The sequence below is a fragment of the Camelus bactrianus genome, chromosome 14, assembly GCF_048773025.1.
Source record: "Camelus bactrianus isolate YW-2024 breed Bactrian camel chromosome 14, ASM4877302v1, whole genome shotgun sequence".
In the NCBI taxonomy this organism is placed as follows: domain Eukaryota; kingdom Metazoa; phylum Chordata; class Mammalia; order Artiodactyla; family Camelidae; genus Camelus; species Camelus bactrianus.
The window spans coordinates 754,294-772,966 of NC_133552.1; the positions used below are offsets into that span (position 1 = coordinate 754,294).

Here is an 18,673-nt window from a genome sequence, read left to right on the forward strand (position 1 = left end):
GACGTGACGGAGAAAGGGGGGCCGGCGGGGGCCGAGGTGGGGGCACGGCCCACGGAGGTGTGGGTGCTGCCAAGGTGTCTCATCCCCCACGATGTTCCCCCTTCCTGTTTATGGACTTCCTTCGAGGCCCGTTCGAACAGCCATTTAAAAAGAAAGCATGTTGTGGGACGAGGGGGAATTATGAACGCTGCCTAGGTTTCAGCTGGAACTGGTTTTGTTTTAAAAGGTTAGGTCTTGGTTTTTATAGATCGACACTAAAATACGGATGAAATGATGTGTCTGGAACTTGCTTTGGAGCCTGAAGAAAATGAGACGGGCTTTGCCGTTTTTCTGGGGAGAGGTTCTGGAACCCCGGCACGTGTCAAGCCCTCAGGAATGCCCCTTACTCGCTGGGTGTCCCCACGCTTAGCACGTGTGCTGCTGCACCCTGACAGAGGTGGCCTCACGTGTTCGGGCTCCAGTGACCAGCCTTCCGCCGCTGCGCCGATACCCGCACTCGGGGCATGTGTCCAGCGGGAACCGGCGGGAAGGCTTCCTCGTCTCCATCGGTGGGGGTGGGGCCAGGGCCCCTTCAGTCCCCAAGGACTGAAGGACTCAGGTAACGAGTCCTTAGAGGACGGCCAAGAGCCTCCCAGCCTCCTCTGTCAAGGCTGAACTGACCCAGAGGACATTTTCCGTGTCCCAGAACCGCCAACCCCTCTCCCGGCTAAACTCAGCCTCTGCCCGTGGGATGTGAGGATGCGGGAGTCTGTGAGCCCTGGCGCTTCAGCCACGCACCCCGACCTGCTCATCGCCCCGCCAGCGACGGGGCTCCACGGCCCCCTGCAGAACAGACACCCGCGAGCCATGCAGCCTTCAGCCAAGAGCTGACCTTTATTGAAGGAGCACGTTCCTGTGTCACGTGCAAGACGATCGCAAAGGGGCCTGTTTAAAAAAGCTCCCCGCTTGCATACCACTCTGTCCATCCAGAAAGTAGTGACAGGATATCTATTGTGCAACGAACTCCTCCCACCCCAAGAGTATCATGGGAGGTCACAGATTTGTCAGCAGACGATGCAAAGCAGCACTTACAACAAGCACAGTAAGTTCACAACTGAGACACCTATGCTATAATTCTAAAACTAACCGTGTGTGCTTTTCCAGGTGAGAAAGACCAGTCATTCCAAAAACACTTTATATAAATTCCGAGTCAGATCTAAAACATTCAATCCTATAAAAATATCTTTTACTAATAAAAGTATCAATTTTTAAAGAAACGATCTGTATCGACAACAGTTATGTCCTTAAATTTTCAGGAACTACCCACTGTCAGATGGCCCACTCACATCCACGCGTTAAAGCCGCGCGAGGCCCGGCTGTCAGGGATGGACCACACGCTGATTAAGCAGCACAAGAATGACCCGGTTTCTCTACAGAAAGTTACCTCAAGTATCTACGTGTTACAAAAGCCGTTTGAAAGGACAAAGTCCCAGCCTAGAGCCAGGACCCCCGGGGGCACCGCCTTGCGGAGAAGCCCCAGCTTTGTGACGACCAGCCAGCCACGCGGGGCCTCGGCGCTCAGCGGGGAAAGCCGGTGACGGCGCCCTGGCCGCCCTCGGAAATCAGCTCGTTCATCTCGTTCTGCTTGCTCTCTCTGAGGGTGTGATTGGGGTGATTTCTTTGCGTCTGTGCTCGTCTCGATCTGAAACACACCTTCAGGAGCAGGTAGCACAGCTCGGCCACGTTCAGCAGCATGCAGATCACAGACGCGGAGATCATGAAGACGGTGAACACGGTTTTCTCCGTGGGCCTGGAAATGAAGCAGTCCACCAGGTTGGGGCAGGGGTCGATGCCACACTTCAGCACCCAGGGCAGGTGGTAGCCGTTGTACAGGAAGTAGAAGACGTACATGAAGGCCGCCTCGAAGATGATCCGGAAGAAGATGCTGCTGGTGTAGGTCCACCACAGGGAGCCCTCGATGCGGACCTTCTGGCTCTTGATCTCTTCAATGTCCTTGAATTCGTTCTTTATCTCTCCCTTAATGAACTTCCTTTTCTTCTCGTGTCTGTGGTAGGCCACGTGCATGGCCACCAGCAGGGCGGGCGTGGACACGAAGATGAGCTGCAGCGCCCAGAGCCGGATGTGGGACACGGGGAAGAAGTGGTCGTAGCAGACGTTCTTGCAGCCGGGCTGCAGCGTGTTGCAGGTGAAGTCGGCCTGCTCATCCCCCCACACCTCCTGGGCGGCCACCACGAGGATCATGACGCGGAAGATGAAGAGGACGGTGAGCCAGATCTTCCCGATGCTGGTGGAGTGCTTGTTGACGCCCCCGAGGAACGTGTGCAGGGTGCCCCAGTCCATCGTGCGGGCAAATCCTAGACGTTAGCAAAGATGGGTTAGTTAGTGGAAACTTCCCTCGATTTCTACAACTGCTGCCGCGTTACAGACTGAGGCACACTCCTCTCGATGACGTGCACTGTGGCGTCTTGTCACCTCGGCCGCTAAGCTGCTGGGGGCTTTCTGACAAGGAGCACCCACCCGGGAAGCCCTCTACCCTCCTTCTGGGGCTTTCAGACCATCTTGATTCAGCTGGACTCAGACTGTGCTCAGTGACACCAAGGCAGGAACTCAGGCACACAAGTTCATTTCCAAACTCCCTCTGAATCACTGTTTCCTTTTGTCGGAGGATCATGGAGGTTCCATGGTAGATTATTAATTAAACGGCTTATCCAAGAAAAAAAAAAAAACATTCACTGGAATGACATAATCTGGTTTGCCTGGCAGACTCAGAAGGGAAAAGGAAGCCAAACACTTGTTGGTTCCTTTCTGCAACACACTGCTGTTTATTCCCAGCTCCAGGAACATCATTTGCCAGAATCACACGTTCTTGGGAAACTGCTTAAAGAGCCTCTTCCAACAGGGAACCCCAGGCTATCACGAAAAGTGCTCACTTTCCTGCACCGAGCCGGGCAGTCCTGGCTTCCCCTTCCCCCCCGGTGCCCTTCACACTGGAAACCCCGGGTGAAGGCTCATCTCCTAGTTGCTGCAGAAGACCCAGCCTTCCGCTCAGAGAAGAAGGATCATGAAGCCTCCGAGAACCTTCTGAAAGTGAAAACCCTCTCTTCAGACAAACACGGCTCACAGGTTTTCCTGCACCTGTGGGGGGGCTCGCGGGGGAGGGGGTGCCGGAGGAGGGGCTGCTCCCTACGCGCCCCACCGCCCCATGCACCGAGTGCCCTGCAGCCCCGACCTCGGTCCTCGCACCTTCCGGGGCTCCCTCCAGATCCGCCCGGGACCGGCCTGCACGCCATCCTCCCGGGCTTAGAGCAGAGGGATGAGCGTCAGGACACAGACTCACAAGGATCCGGCTGGGGTACCACTGCCCCCTCCTGCCACGGTCACTGGGGGGGCACAGAAGTGGGACAGGGGCACCTCCCCCTCACTCACACCCTCCCCGAGGAGCAGCCCCCGGGGCCCTTTCCTAAACTTCTGGTTACAGAGGATCTGAAGGCCAGTACGCTTCAAAAATCACTTCCCAAAGTCACTGCCTCCGTCCGGTTCTCACAATTAGGGTTAAACAAAGCGCCTCTCTCCTCTCCTGCCTCAAGCAGGCTGCAGCCAAGGGAGGAGCGGCTTCAAAAAAAAGTAAAACATTAACTCTTTCTTTGTGACCCCGAGAGGGTTAAGTGACGCCTTCTGGGCTCTCTCTTAAGGAAGAACAGATACACTCTGCTTCCTCGTCTTCACCGAGCAGGAATCACGGAGGCGCGTGGCACTTGGTGGAGGAGGGTCTGATCACGGTGGACAGCCAGCTCCAGCCCAGACACTTAGCTCTGAAGATAAAACCGCTGACTCTTCTTCTTCTTCTTTTTCTGGCGGAGCACCGGGGATAGCACCCGGGACCCGCCATGCTGAGCCCGTGCTCCACCCGGGATGTACCCTCCCACCTCCTTACTTCTGATCAGACCACAGTCCTGTGAAGAGACACTGAACGTCCCTTTCACAATTGAAGTCACTTGTCTATTAGCATTCTGCTCAGTGACATCATTTCTTGACTATCTTAAACTTCTTAAGAATTTAATCACAACTGTTTTGCTTAACAAAGTCGTTTTACTTTCACTGATGGGCCCTAAACATGACAGGGTCCCAGAGTCCCCTCGCAGGCTGAGGGCCCCACGCCCCCCATGACCCTTCCCAAGTCCTTCCCAGGTCTCTGATGGGCCTGGGAACAGAACAGGGCCCCATCTCCATGTTGGCTATGGGCTGCTGAGGAGCCTCCCCTGAGAAAGGGCAGTAAAGTCAGAGCAAAACCAGTGGCCTCAGCCTCACTTTAGGGACTCACAGCTTGGGGGCCAGAGAAGACTCAGAGCAAGGTTTCCTCTTCAAGGGCCCGGCTTCCCTGCACCATCGGTCACCTCACCAGGCAGCCAGCGTCGCTCAGCAACCCCAGGAAGGTGGATCTGTGTGGCTCCCAGGTCCGTGAGGATGTGACCTGTGGAGGACAGTACTAGACGTGGCCAAAGTTCCTCAGGGCTCTCTGGTGTCTCCTGTACGACCCCGTGGTGGTTTTCCCCTGGACCCAGCCAGTCTCCTGATGCTCTGAACTTCGAATACACAATAACATCAAAATAAAATCTTTTCCCTATCAAGATAATAGTAATACTAACAGTATTATTAAGATAATAATAACAATACAATAACAATACAAGCCCCAGCCCATCCCTGGAACAACAGAAAAAGGAGAAGATAGAGTTCTAGAAACTGGATACAAGCCCTTACCCCCAAGTCAGCAATCCAAAAAAAAAATCTCAAAGTCTCTCTTTAATCAAAAAGTCTTTTCCTTTTGTCTTTGGAGATCTCAGCTCATTCCAGGGACAACCTGATGGCCGATTTTTAAATTTAACGGCTCAAAACCTCATCAAAGCTGTCCTTTCAGAGCGACGGCAGAGAGGAAAGCATTCATATACTTCTTCAAAATTAGCTCAGTAAAGACGGAAACCACTTTCTCTATGGAGTCTACCTGTAAAAATGGACCATTCACAGAACTACATGTATTTCTTAATCCATTAAAGAATTCAAAGAGTTAAATCCCCCCCGATTTAGCATCTCTGTTCATTCAAGCAGCCTGTGTCCTTTCCAAACATGCAGGTCCAGCTGGAGGTAAGTGATCCTGGGAATGAAAATGGAAGGCTCTCCGGGGACCCAGCTCCACTCTCAGGGATCCAGTGAGTCAAACAGAAGTCTTAGCAGGATAATGGAGCCACTGGAAGGACGCTGCCCTCACGGACCCAGAGCCTCGGGCCAGAAATCATCTGCCCACAATTTTACTCGAACATTTAACTCAAGTATACAAACCACTCACAGTTCCCGGAACATTCCGATTGAATTGGGGGTGCTGATGAGGGTTTTCAAGTTAGAATTTTCCCCTCATCCTATTGAAATTGTTGTCAGAAGTTCTGTTGGTTCTTTCCCTTCATAAAGCTCTTCGAATCCAGAAGAGACAAGTAAGAAAAAAAGCATGAAGTCCCCGTTTCCTGCATGAGAATTTGTTTTAAAACGAAAACACGAGCAAAGCAGCTGGACTGGCTGGGTTGTGTCACGGGGGTGACAGCAGGGGGGCCCTCCCCCCCAGTTGTGCCCCTGGCTTAGGTGGACGTCCTCCCCTTGGGTGGCTGGGCTCCAGCACCACCCCCCGGGCGCGGCGGGATCCGGGCAGCAGACAAAGCTCTGCACAGCGCGTCCTGCAAGGCTAAGGAGACTGGCAGGGGCAGGACGTCTTCTTCCAAGACACTGGTCAGACGCTGCCAGAACCGAGGCACGAAGACTTCTGTGGCATCTGGTCTGCCCAAGGAAAGGACCCCCACGGTGCATGGCTAAATTCAACCAGGGCTAAACCCACAGCCAGATCCCACCTTGCGGCCACTGAGGTCGCTGGCCTGGGGCCCCCAGCCCCTCCAGGCGACCCGAGCTGCGTCGGGCTGCACTCACCTCAGACTCGGTCCTCCTCTCCAGGAAGGGAGGCCAAGCTGGTCAGAAAACCACACCGTGCCGGGTGCTACCTGGGACTGGTCTCCTTCACCAGACAGGAACTCCCTTCTGGTGCCTCCACCTTCTAACCGAGATGTGTCACCATGACACTTAATTACTGTTGTCCGGTGCTGCTATTGCCGCGTGTGTCTCATCATGCAGCTGCACCGGCCAGTTCTACCCGGGCTGAGGGACTGGCCCCCGCCTCCAAATGCGAGCCGGACTCTGCCGGTGACCCATAAAAGCGAAGAAAATCGAAACGCAGCAGCAGAAGTGGGGGAAAGGGGCATTTGTCCGTACACACGACGTGGAGCATCTAGAAAACCCGTTGTGCAGGTCAGGGGGGACCACCTGGGGTAAAAGTCAAACCAGTCCATCCTCATTCCTGCGAGCGCGCCAGGACGATGCGGATCCCAGGCTGGTAAGTTTGGTCCGGGCAACGCCAACGCGGACAGCACCCCACCCGCAGGACCCCCGGAGCGGTGGCCAGCAGGGCGACAAGGGGCAGGGGCCACGGGCTTTCCACCTACCTGCTCTGGCTTCTCGGAGGCAATTCCTCCGCCCGAGGGGCCGGGATGGCGCGGCGCGCCGCCCGCTCACCTGCTCAGCGGGGCTGCGGCCGGGCGCGGGGTCCAGGGCGCGGGGTGCGGGGTCCGGGGTCCGGGGTCCGGGGCGCGGGGTCCGGGCGCGGGGCGGCGCCTCCGCTGCAGCCGGACGGGCAGGAAGTCTGCAGCCGCCTCTCCCGCCGCTTCGGCGCAGGCCCGGCGCCCACCTGCGGCGCCTTTTAACCGCGCCCCACCCCGCCTCTGTCCTGACGCTCGTCGGGCGGGATGCGCGAGGCCCGCGCGCGGCGACTGGAGCGCGCTCGCCCCGGGGCGCGGGGTGCGGGGCGCGCAGCGCAGGGCGGGACTCTCGCCCGTGCGTCGCGGGCGCGGGGAGCGGCGCGCACGGCGGTGCAGGGTGGACTCGCCCGCAGGGGCGCGGGCCGCTGGGGAGGGGCTGAGGCGGGTGGCCCAGCCTGGTCCCGGAGCGGTGGGGCGGCCCAGGGGCGCGGCGAGCAGAGCCTGCGCTCGGGCTGGGCGGAACCGCTGCGCCGGGCCCGGGCCCCTGGGGAGGCGGCCTGGGCGGGTGGGCCCGAGCCCACAGCGGGGCTTCCGACCGAGTTGGACCGGTTGGGATGCATGTTAGGGCCGGGCTGTGTTTTGCCCGGACACGACCTCCTTTTTCCTGGAGACTTCCACCTTCTGACGGCCGCGCAAGGCCCTCTCTTAGGGAGCAGCCTGCAGGCACGGAGGCTGTGGGCCTTTATTAATTAATGACCGCTTATTAGAGTTAAAGGGGTTGTTTTGTTAGTCACCTCCTCCGGGGAAGGCAGAGCGGGGCCCGGGCTCCGGCCGCCTCTCCCTCCCAGGCTCCCAGCACCCAGGGCCGCCCGAGGCAGGGGCTGCAGGGACCCGCGGGGTGGGAGTGTTTGGAGCCATTTACGGCTTTTCAGGTTCAAACCTGTCCTACAACACACGAGAGATGTGTGTCTTACTTATTCCACACAATTGTTTGGCAATTAAATGTCCCCTTCTAAACCGGATGCTGCGGATTTCGGCCTGTTCTCCAAGGCAAAGGATTAGTGGTGCTTCTTAAGATTTGTCTTCAAGGTCGTGGAGAATAAAGCAAGACTTTATAAAAATCCACCTTCTGAAATATTTTATTTGAGAAGAAGGTTCTCCAAGAATTGCCCCTGAGTCAGATAGGCTGAGAGCATTTTGAGGCGGCCCCTGGAATGCCTTGAAGGTAAGGGTGGGGAGAGAGAAACCCTGCTTCAGACTTTTCCATGAGACACACTTGCTTCCTTCATGTGTGCCGTGCCCTGAGTGTGCCCTGGCCTAGGGGGTTTGGCTGGTCCACTCCTGCCCTTCAAAGTCCCACCCTTTTCCAGGCCCCTCCCCAGCTCCCTGCCAAAAACAAACCCTCCAGCCAGGCACAAACGTCTGCACAGTAAAATAACTCAATTTTAAAAGCAGATTGTAAACTTCCTTGGGGATTATAGCAGCTTAAGCCCCCTCCCCTTGTTCCCCACAGCACCAGGCGAAGTACTCTGCACACAGCAGACACTGCCCGGGGACTACCTGCACGTTGGTCCTGGAACTCACTCTTGCCCCTGAAGCACCACGGCCCACGTTCCCACTCCTATAGGCCCAGCTCCATGCCGCAGAGCCCAAGCGCTGACGCTCTGGACCTAGGGCAGCTGCTCCAGGACCCATCCAGCAAAGACCTTTCCAACCCGAGTGGTCACAGAGAATGTGCTGTGTTTGTTCAGGTGTCCCAAAGGGAGCCGTCCTGCACCGGGCCAGACATCTCTTTCCCTGTTCAGGTGGTCAGCGCCAGCCCCACGGCCGCTGGCTTTTCATTTTGTCATTTGTTTCTTAATGTTTAACCCCACATTCAATTTTCACTTCTCATCAGATGGCCCTGCTGTAGCGGAAATTAAATATGGACTATATGAAACTTACAGACTTGTTGAGATGTTTGTCTGAAGCCGAAAAGTTAAACATTTTAAGCTGATGATATCCATAGGCGTCTGGAGTGTTGACCGATTGTTGGCTTTTTGTGCCAAATTTGAAAAAACCTTCAGGAGATGATCACAACCCTACTGTCTGCTTAACAATGTCACACAATTCTAAAATCTAAATGTTTGTAGTCCTGTTGTAATCAGTGACATGAAACTCACTTGATACCGTCTCTCTGCATCTTAATAATGTTTTCCAATGTTACAAATTTAATCAGCACAAAACGTATGACGTGCTGATATACCTTTACTACAGCAGGAGGTTTGAAGGGGTGATGCTGAGGTGCTGTTTTGAAAATCTCTAAATCCCCTGGGTGGCCACTTGAGCTTTGCGCAGAGAAGGAGGACAGCCCCCCGCCCCCTGCCGAGTGACTCGCGTTACGTTTGCTCCACTTCCACAGCCTAAGCTGGAAACAGCACATGGGCTCTCCGTGCAACTGATGAAGTCCTAGAGATCCGGCAGTCAGCACCCTACTTAAATAAAAACTGACATTTATCTGTTTCTTCAACAAAAAAGCCTGGACTGAGCGGGTCTATATTAGGCTGGACACACAGAGGAGACGGTCTGTCCCAAGAGTTTCCTGGTTTGATTTTCAGATCTGTGACGAGGCTCGGACTTCCGGGGAGGACGTGGGGTATGGTTATGACGGTCGATGCTGTTTTGGGGTCGGGAGTGGCTCAGTGGCATCGCACGGAGGGGTCGTCTGGAGGTGCGCTGTGTCCTGCTGCAGCCCTGGACCCGCCGGGCCGAGCTTGCGACACGCTGTGCACGGCTGCTCTGCGGGCTCCTCGTTGGTTTCCGAGTTTATCACTAAGAGACGTGGCTGTGGTTGGTGCGTTTATTTTTTACAACAAAATTTTGATTTTAGAACAGTGTTAGATTTTCAGAAAAACTGCGAAGTGCAGAGAGTTACCACAGCCCCTGCTCCGAGTTTCCTCTAAGTCACCTTCCTGCATCAGTGTGGCTCACTTGTAATTCATGGATCAGCACTGATGAACTGTGACTCCCTGAGGTCCTCTTCACTCAGGGCTCCGTGGTTTTTACTAATGCCCTTCTTCTGGCCCAGGATTTGTATGCGGGGTCCCACATCCTGTTCAGCCGTCACATCTCCTTGGGCTCCCCTGAGCTGTGATGGTTTCTCAGCCTTCCCTTGTTTCTGATGATCTTGATAATTCTGACAAGTATCAGAAAATCCAATATCCACTCACAATTTAAAAAAAGCCTTAGCAAACTAGGAGCAGAGGGGGCTGAGGTTGTTAAAGGATGCCCACAGGAGCCTCCAGCTAACGTGAACCTTAGTGGCGAGAAACTGAATGCTTTTCCCCAAGGTCAGGAGCAAGGGCAGATGCCACGACCCCCGTTCCGTCGACAGCATATTGGAGGAGCCTCCCAGCGTGGTAACCCAAGGAAAGGAAATACAAAGCACACAGATTGGAAAGGAAGAAATAAGACTCTCATTGTATACATGACATGTATAAAATATCTGAAAGAAGCAGTGAAGTTCTCCTGGAACTAATAAACAATTACAGAAACCTTACAGGATACAAGATTAATACGCAGAAGTCAATTGCTTTCCTATTATCAGCAATGAACAACTGGAATCTGAAATGAAAAATACAACAGTATTTATATTAACATGAAAAAATTAAATACTTAGGTGTAAATCTAGTGAAATACGTACGAGATCACTATGGGGAAACCGCAAAGCTGGCGGAGGAAGTCACAGAAGCTCTAAACAACACAAGCAGCTGTTTCGTGTTTGAATCAGGTTTTAGGGCCACTATAACAAACTGCTACAAGCTGGATGAGTAAAATGACAGAGTTTCCCTTTTCTCTTACAGTTCTGGAGTCTAGAAGTTCAAAGTTAAGGCTTTGGCCTGGCTGCGGTCCCTCGGAAAGCTCTAGGGAAGGGCGAAGCGCTTCCCTGGTTCTCCGCAGCCCCGGGGGTGGGGTGGGGTGGGGCTTCAGCTGCCACCTTCCGGCTGCCGCCGCTGTCTCACGTGGCCTCCTTCCCCATGTGTTTCTGTCTCCGCTGAAATTGCTGGTCTTTTTAAAGGACACCAGTCACATTGGATCTAGAGTCCGCCCGGACCCAGTATGACATCATCCCCGCTGATTACAGCTGCAAAACTCTGTTTCCAAATAAGCTCGCGTTCACAGGTGCTGGGGGTTCGGGCTTCAGCGTGGTTGAGGGGAACCAAATTCAACCCATAGCGATGTTCTTGGACAGGAGGACTCAACATTACTAAGATGTCAGTTTTTCCCCACTTGGTCTCTAGATGTAAAGCTCTCTCAGTCAAATCTCAGCAAGCTACCTGTGGATGCAGCAAGCAGGCTGATCGTAAAGGTTCTATCAGGCAGAAGAGCAGAAAGGCAAAAGGTAGAAGACCCAGAACAGTCAGTCAACACACACTGGAGGGGAGCAGAGCTGGAGCGTGGCGCTGTCCAACTTCGAGACGCGCCATCAAGCGGCAGCCATCAGGACAGCGTGCCGTCGATGGAAGAATCAACGACAGAAGAAGGAGCCCAGAAACCGACCCACACGAATCCAGTGAACTGAGCCGATGAAGGAGCGAAGGCAGTTCGATGGAGGAAGGATAGTCTTTTCAATACATGGCGCTGGAACACCTGGACACGCACATCCCCCACTTCCACCAGGGGAAAGAAAGGGAGGGAGAGCGAGAGAGAGAGGAAGGAAGATAAAGAAAGAATCTGGACACAGAACTTTCACAAAAACTAACTCAAAATGGATCCTAGATCTAAATATAAAACCCAAAACGTAAAACTTTGGACGGTAACATAGGAGAAAAAATCTAGAGGTAACCTTAGGTTTGGTGATGACTTTTTAGATACAACACCAAAAGCATGATCCATGAAAGAAAATATTGTAGGTTGGGCTACATTAAAATGAAAAACTTCTGTTCTGCAGAAGAACTGGTAAGAGAAGGGAAAAACAAGCTACAGACGAGAAAATATTTGCAAAACACACACCTGATGAAGGACCTGTACCCCGAATACACAAAGAACTCTTAGAACTCAACAATGAGAAAGCATTGCCCATTTAAAAATGGGCCAAACACCCTAACAGCCGCCTCCCTGAAGAAGAAACACAGATGGCAAATAAGCACACGAGGACATGCTCACATCGCGTGTCATCAGGGAGGAGCAAATGAAATCAACGAGCTACTATTACACCCCTGTTAAAATGTCTCAAATGCAAAACCTTGGAAAGACCAAATGCTGGCGAGGATGTGGGGCAACAGGAACTCTCACTCATTGCTGGTGGGGATTCGAAATCCACAGCCACTTTGGAAGACAGTTTGGCAGTTTCTTATAAAACTAAACCTACTCTTACCATGTGACCCAGAAATTATGCTCCTTGGTATCTACCCAAACGAGTTGAAAGCTTATGTCCACAAAAAACCTGCACGTGAAGGTTTATAGCACTTTTATTTATAGTGGTCAAAACCTGGAAGCAACCAAGACATCCTTCAGTAGGTGGATGGAGAAATAAACTGTGGTCCATCCAAACAACGGGGTATCATTTGGTGATAAAAAGAAGTGAGGTATCAAGCTGCGAAGACACATTAGGAAACTTAGATGCGTGCGACTAAGTGAAAGAAGTCGATCTGAAAAGGCCGCAGGGTGCACCTCCAGCTCAGCCACCTTCTGGAAAAGCGGGCCTGCGGAGGCCAGACGCGCGGGTGCCAGGAGCGAGGGGGCGGATGGAGCGGTGGAGCACGAGGGTTGGGGCGGGCGCTCTGGGTGCTGCTGCGGGAGGGGGAGGCCGCCCCCGGGAGCCCTGCCTCCCTCTGCTCCGCCTCCTCTCACCCGTCCTCCCCCCACACAGGGTTGTTCATTCACGGGCTCTGTGCGGAGGCCGGTCAGAAGTTTAGGGGCTTCGAATTCTTACAGCGAAACGACAAAGACTCGGAAGGGAGCCCGGGGCTGGTTCACCCAGCGTCCATGCCCCACGTCCGCAGGTCTCGGTTCTCAGAGCGGTCTGGTCTGGTCTGGTCTTTCCTGTCTTCCTTCCTTCCTCCCTTTCGTCCTTTCCTTCTTTTAAATTTTTTACTAAAGTGTAGTTGATTCACAATGTTAGTTTCAGGTGTACGGCAAAGTGGCTCAGTTACACGTGTAAACATCTGCATGTGTTTTCTTTTCAGGTTCTTTTCCATTACAGGTTATTACACGGAATCGAACACGGTTCCCTGGGCTCTAGGCAGGTCCTTGTCGTTCATCTACTTTATACGTAGCGGTGAGCATCTGTTAGTCCCCAAGCCCTGCTCCGAGCGGCGTCTCCTGAGGGGCAAAGAGGCCTTGGACATGGTTATTTATCTACTACACAGCTGAGCCCTCAGGGTACTTGCAGGCTCTGAGCTAACTTCAGACTTTGGTTCGGTGGACTGGACTGTCCAGCCCAACGGCTGGACTTTGACTTGAAGCCAAAGCTATTTTCCCTTCCTTGGCCCCCGCGTCACAGCTCCAGCTAAAACAATCTGGGCAGCCAGTCCTCTGCCTCCACTGTGAACAGGGCTGTGCCCCCACCCCCACTTCTCTTTTTAATCTTCTACGAGAATCTCCACGCACCTCGGGGGAGAGTCGCCCGCACACTGTCACGCAGCAGCTGGGAGGCCGAGCGTCCTCTCCGACTCACAGCCCACGACTCAGGTCACGTCCTCGGCCAGTGCACATCCAGCTGGGCTCAGACAAGCAGCTGGCGTCAGTCATCCCACGACCCACATCCCTGAGTTGGGTGGCACCAAACTGTTGTGTCCGAACAGGCCATGCCCTGTGCCTTGTGTTAGCCATTCAGTTAGTTTGTACTGAGGTCATTATGTGTTATGCTGAGAGCGCAACAGTACATGCCTCTTCTAGTACCCAGCACGGCACCCAGCACCTGGTACCCAGCACAGCACCCAGAACAGCTCCCAGCACCTGGTACCTAGCACCTAGTACCCACCATAGCACCCAGCACATAGTACCCATCACAGCACCCAGTAAAGTGCCTTGTCTACAGCAGTTTTTCAGGGAATTTTGTTCAACTGAATGAGTGCTCACTTCCCTAATCCAATTAATGATGAAGACTCTTCCTTTATTAAGAAAATATCCCTGCAAAATTACAATCTATGGGCGTGATTTTGCTATAAGATGTTTTTGCATGTCATTAAAAGTTAATATTCTGTAATAGCCAACAGCTAAGTCCATGTAATTTAGTGTGGGGTGAGGAGTGACACTGAAATGGTTTTTAAGCTGTGCTGAGTGAAGGTGGTTAAGCCCGGCGAGGTGTTGCAGACGGAATCAGGAAGATGCAGTGGAAAAGTGACCCCACACAGCTGACATCCGGGCGCAGAATCCGCCCTCACCAAGCCCAGGTCTCCACTGTGGGTGTGGCGGCTGGCGAGCCCTGCCGGAGACCTTGCGGGCTGTCGGATGTGCTTCTGAAGAGCTTTCATGCACATCATTCATCTGAGAACACTTCTCAGAAGAGGCAGGATTTTCACGTGACAGAGGGGGAGGCTGGAGTTCAGAGAGGTTCATTCACTTTTCACTTAAGAAGGATTTACTGGACGTGGCTGCCCCAGACACACACAGCTGGGCACCTGCCCCGTCTCCGGGCTCCTCACCAGCCTCACGCGCCTGGAGCGGAGCAGTGGCGGAAGTGGGAACAGGCAAGAATGACGTCTTCCTGTGACTTTGGGGGGGCGCTGATGTGTGTGAGGGCCACTTCGTCCCTGGCCCCCACCTAGACTGAGAGTTGAGCTTCAGAGGAAGAGACATCTGCCTCCCAGGATCCTTTGACGCCCCGGGCGGACACATGCTGAATCCTTAGATGACCCCATGGAATACTTCAGAGTCGAAGTTCTTGGTCTATTTGAGCTACTTGTGAGCTGAGTCGCATAGCTCTTTGGTCTGTGTTTATGGACAATGGCTGTTTGTGTGCGTGTGTGGACTGTTTCCATGTCACTCCTCACCCCACTGAACAGCAGGGACTTGGGCGTTAGCTAGTACAGGACATTACGTTTTAATTATATGCAAGAAATTCTACAGCAATATCACACCCTAGATTATAATTCCGCAGAGATGATTTCTTAATAAAGGAAGAGCCTTTTTTAAAGTCATTACTCCGGTTGGGGAAGTGAGTGTCATTCAGTTCAGCCAAGTTGGCTGAAAGCCTGCAGGGGATGACTGAGCTCCCACCCACCGCCAGGACTGTCAGGGTCTAGTGTCTGCGTGGAGACCCCTCCACGCCCCGCCTGCCGAGCAGAGCCGCACAACTCACCCCGCGGGCTCGCTGGTCTGCTCCGGCATCGCCTGCTCAGAAGCGCACGTTGCTCCGGTGATGGGAGCGGCCCCGCCCGGTGACAGTCCCCGGGTCGTTTTCAGGATGGCTGTCCCTGAACCACCCTGCTGGCCGCACAGCTGGTTTGCAGCAATTTTCCTCTCCTTGCAAACTCTGTTCCGAAAATACTGGGGAAGAGGGAAGCTTCGAAATGAAAATGTTTTATCTTTTAAATTTTTCTCCCTAAAGGAGTCTCCAGTTTTTCTCTCATCTCCCTCTTGCCCTGGCGCCTGGTTCGCCTCCACCACACCCTGTCACCCCACAGCGGAAGCAAGTCATTCCGTGAACGTGATCCTTTCACGAATCATTTTCCCTTTCCTGTGCCTTTGCGGGCGCAGGGTGCGTCACCCTGCACGGGGCTGGCTGTTTTCCCGCTCCTGGTTTCCCCACCGTTCTTGTGATGACATTTCCTCCACGTGGCCGCTCTCAGCCTCTCACTTTCATAAGATCAGGTATTTTAACACATTTTCTTGGAGCCTCAAAATGTTCTATGCATTCTTCACAGCACAGAAGCTCTTGTGGGTTACAAGTCTGCCATTTGTTACTTACTATGGAGAATCTGGTGTTCTTTTCTGTTTTGTTTTCACTGAGATAGAATTGACGTACAACATCATATTAATCACAGGTGGACAGTATATTCTGAAATGAGCACCACCCTAAGTCTAGACACCCCCGCCTGCATCCAGAGGAGAAGTTTGTCTTTTCCTTGTGAGGAGAACCTCACAGGTTCTTTCGGATGTGCAGTTCAGTCCCAGCAGCTCGAGTCACCGCGCTGCGCTGCAGCCTCACAGTGCGTTTGTTTTGTAACTGGAAGCTTGTAGCTTCGACCCCCTTCCGCCCAGCCCGGCAACCACCAGTCTGTTCTCTGCGTCTCTGAGTTTCTGTGTCCCAGCAAGCGAGATCCTGCGTGTCTGTCTTTGTTTCGTTGAGCGTAATGCCCTTGGGTCCCTCCGTGTTGCTGCAAACGGCAGGAGTTCCTCTTCCCAGCTGATCCAACGGTGCTGTGTTGTGCACACACATGCAGAAGCCACTTCTTTTTTATCCATTCAAACATCGACGGGCACTTAGGTTGTTCCCACATCTTGCTGTTGTAAATAACTGCAGTGAACGCAGGGGTGCAGATGTCTTTTCAAGTTATTGCGTCTTCTTCAGATAAAACCAGTTGTTTTGTCAGCGTGCTGACCATTCATTCACGTTCTCACTCAAAGGTTTATCATGCTTCCTCTCTGTCGGAAGCACTGGGGTCACGGTGGTGACGAGAGGGATAGAGTCGCGTGGGTGTCCGTGTTCTGTATCTGGCAATGGGGAGGAGCCAGCACCTGAAGTCCCATGGTTTCTCTGAGAGTCTGACGACCGTGCAGGTGTGGTTGACAGCGGCTGTTCATTTTGCTTTAGGCTGGTGCTCGGAGCCACCACCGGGAAGAACACAGCTGTAGACAAACGCAGCAAACCACTGGGAGTGCCAGGTGGGGCGAGGGACAAAGGGGCAGCGGACGTAGGGTCCAGCGGTGCAGTTAAATGGCAGTGTTTGACGCGAGCACCCACGCCCTCCACTTCAGTCTGGACTCCCTCTTCCTACAGAGGTGATGGCAGGGGCTGGACAGGACGGGGACAGTCAGCACCCACAGGGTGACCGACGTCCTGGGGATGAGCTGCCCGTGGGAGCTGCGGCGGTCTGCTCAACCCGCGCCTCCCGAGGTCTTCACCTGACAGGTCAGGCGGAAAACCACCCCTCCTCCCAAACCCTCCTCCTCGGGGCGCCTCAGACTGGCCCTCGGTCTGCTCGCAGCGTCTCTAATGGGGTCACAGGTTCCTCGGGGCAGGAGCCCTTCCTTCCACATCTCTCTCCGCTTGACGCCTGTGACCACGTCCAGCACTCGCCGGGTTCATGTGGTCCAGGTCCTGTCGGTCCCTGGGAAATGTATTATAGTGTCATCTTGTGCAACCTGAGGAAGGTCCTTCCAGGATAATCAGAATAACCACGTGCTCTTGGATGGGGCTCAAAGCCTAAATCTCATTCCATTCTGTGAGCGAGGAACAGGACTCTAATTGTGAGTAAGGAAGACGAACGTTGCAATAGCAGAGGTGATTATCCCGGTTTACAAGGGAAGAGAACTTAGGACGGAGCCTTCCTGACTTTCCCGAAGCCCGTGTTTGAGGCCCCGTGAAAGGCAGGAGGGAGCAGATCTGGTCAGCTTACAGCTCACCTGGTGTGCAGGTCACAAACCTTTCCTTCCTCTTCAGTTTCCCTGCATTCCTCTCTATCATGAAAAAGCATCAACAGCTAAATTTTTAGTCTTCACATCACATCCACTCTTAGGTCTCCAGGATCAGACTCCACCAGCGGCGACGACTCCTCCGGGGCCGCCCTGGATGGCGCGATGGTCCCTCCGGCTGGGAGGGTCTCTTTCCCGGTTCTGCCTCATTTGGGATCAAATACTTGCTGAGTGTCCTGGTAAAATTACAGTCCATTATTTAAAGTTGTGAAAGACAGATTTCAATGGTCTCTCATGCTATTTAACTAAATATTGACTAAAATGTTAATTATTAAAAATTTTTTATCAAAATCCAAGTGTGCACAGTATAAAACTTCAAGCAGAACCAAAGGCTCTCAGTCCTCTGCCCACCGTCTTCTTCCAGAAATGCTTTGCCCTGAAGGCAGCCAAAGCCCTTCATTTCCTTTCTTTTTTCAACATTCTTTTATTGAGTTGTAGTCATTTTACAATGTTGTGTTGCCCTTCATTTCTGTGACGAGCCTGGTATTTACCTCTGCGTGTCTAGACGGTGCGCACATTCTGCTGTTGACTGATTTAGGATCTGGGGCCTGTTGACTCTTTTATCGTGGAGTTTGGAGGGTTGGCGTTTGCATAACGCCCATGGCTCCCACCCGGCACGCACCTCCTTTCCTCCACCTTCATAACTCATCCGCACCCCAGAGTTTGGTTAAATAGACGTTGGTTATTTGCATTGCTTTAACTCTGTACGGAATCACTTCTGGGCCAGTTTGCTCCGCCCACACTCTTTCTCTGACGCCCTCCCACCCATGGCGACCACGGCGGCCCAGCGTCCTTTCCCTTGGTTTTCTGTGTCGATTGTTCAGTTTTCCCTGCACGTCCAACAAGCCTGTCATGTCGCAGAAGTAGCCACTGGAGCTGTGGACGTGGTTCTGGACTCCGCTCTGTCGGGACGGTCCTGCGGGCCTGCACCTGCCGCCGCCTCGGCCTCTTGGTCCCTCCTGGCCGACTTTCTGACCCTCGGAGCCCACAATGCCTCTTCCTCGCTTTATTCCCTCATTTTGCTGAAGCACGTCTTCCAGCAGGTTCTCGAGAAAGGGAAGGCGGGAACAAAATGTGTCCTTCTGCATAAAAGTGTCTTCCCATCACTGCAAACCTGACCTGTCTTGCTGCCCACTGTCCCCTCCTCTCCTGCTTTCTTTGCTCTGATGAGTTTATTCCCCTTCTCTCTGTGGTCATTTAACTGGCATTTGGATGGGCGTGGAGCCGGTGCACACGGCCGGGCTTGTGCTGCTGGGAAGCCTCAGGGAGCCTGTGTCACTTGAGGTCCTCCCCCAGCCCCACAGCTGCCCCGAGCGCTGGTGCAGGGGCCTCAGGGCTGCAGACTGAGCCAGGTGAGGCCGGCCCTGAGCCCGGCACGCAGAGCCTCTGAGGAGCTGAGACCAAAACTCGTGGGGCTAAGGGACGTCCCCAAAGCCATGTGGTCAGTGATTGGAGCACAGAGCCTGAAGACCAAGTCTGAGTTC

At 53.6% G+C, this 18,673-nt stretch overlaps 1 protein-coding gene across 5 annotated transcripts; it reads right to left on the reverse strand.

The window, feature by feature from the left end:
- Positions 1–854: 854 nt before the first annotated feature.
- On the reverse strand, positions 855–6,816 carry GJB6 (gap junction protein beta 6). Of its 5 annotated transcripts, none has more exons than XM_074377874.1 (3): positions 6,537–6,816; positions 4,309–4,471; positions 855–2,354 (listed from the first exon to the last, which is right to left on the reverse strand). In XM_074377874.1, exon 3 carries the CDS (start codon positions 2,338–2,340, stop codon positions 1,558–1,560), a length of 783 nt encoding a protein of 260 aa, XP_074233975.1. In that variant the 5' UTR covers positions 2,341–2,354; positions 4,309–4,471; positions 6,537–6,816; the 3' UTR covers positions 855–1,557. The 5 variants fall into 5 exon arrangements, with proteins under 5 accessions (XP_074233975.1, XP_045370147.1, XP_074233973.1 ...); XM_045514191.2 differs by having other exon boundaries at positions 4,322–4,471; positions 6,607–6,810; XM_074377872.1 differs by having other exon boundaries at positions 4,322–4,471; positions 6,537–6,810.
- Between the last annotated feature and the right edge of the window lie 11,857 nt (positions 6,817–18,673).

Coding starts and splice junctions, on each gene's coding strand:
- GJB6 (XM_074377874.1), bottom strand. CDS start 2,340: ATGGACTGGGGCACCCTGCACACGTTCCTCGGGGGCGTCAACAAGCAC.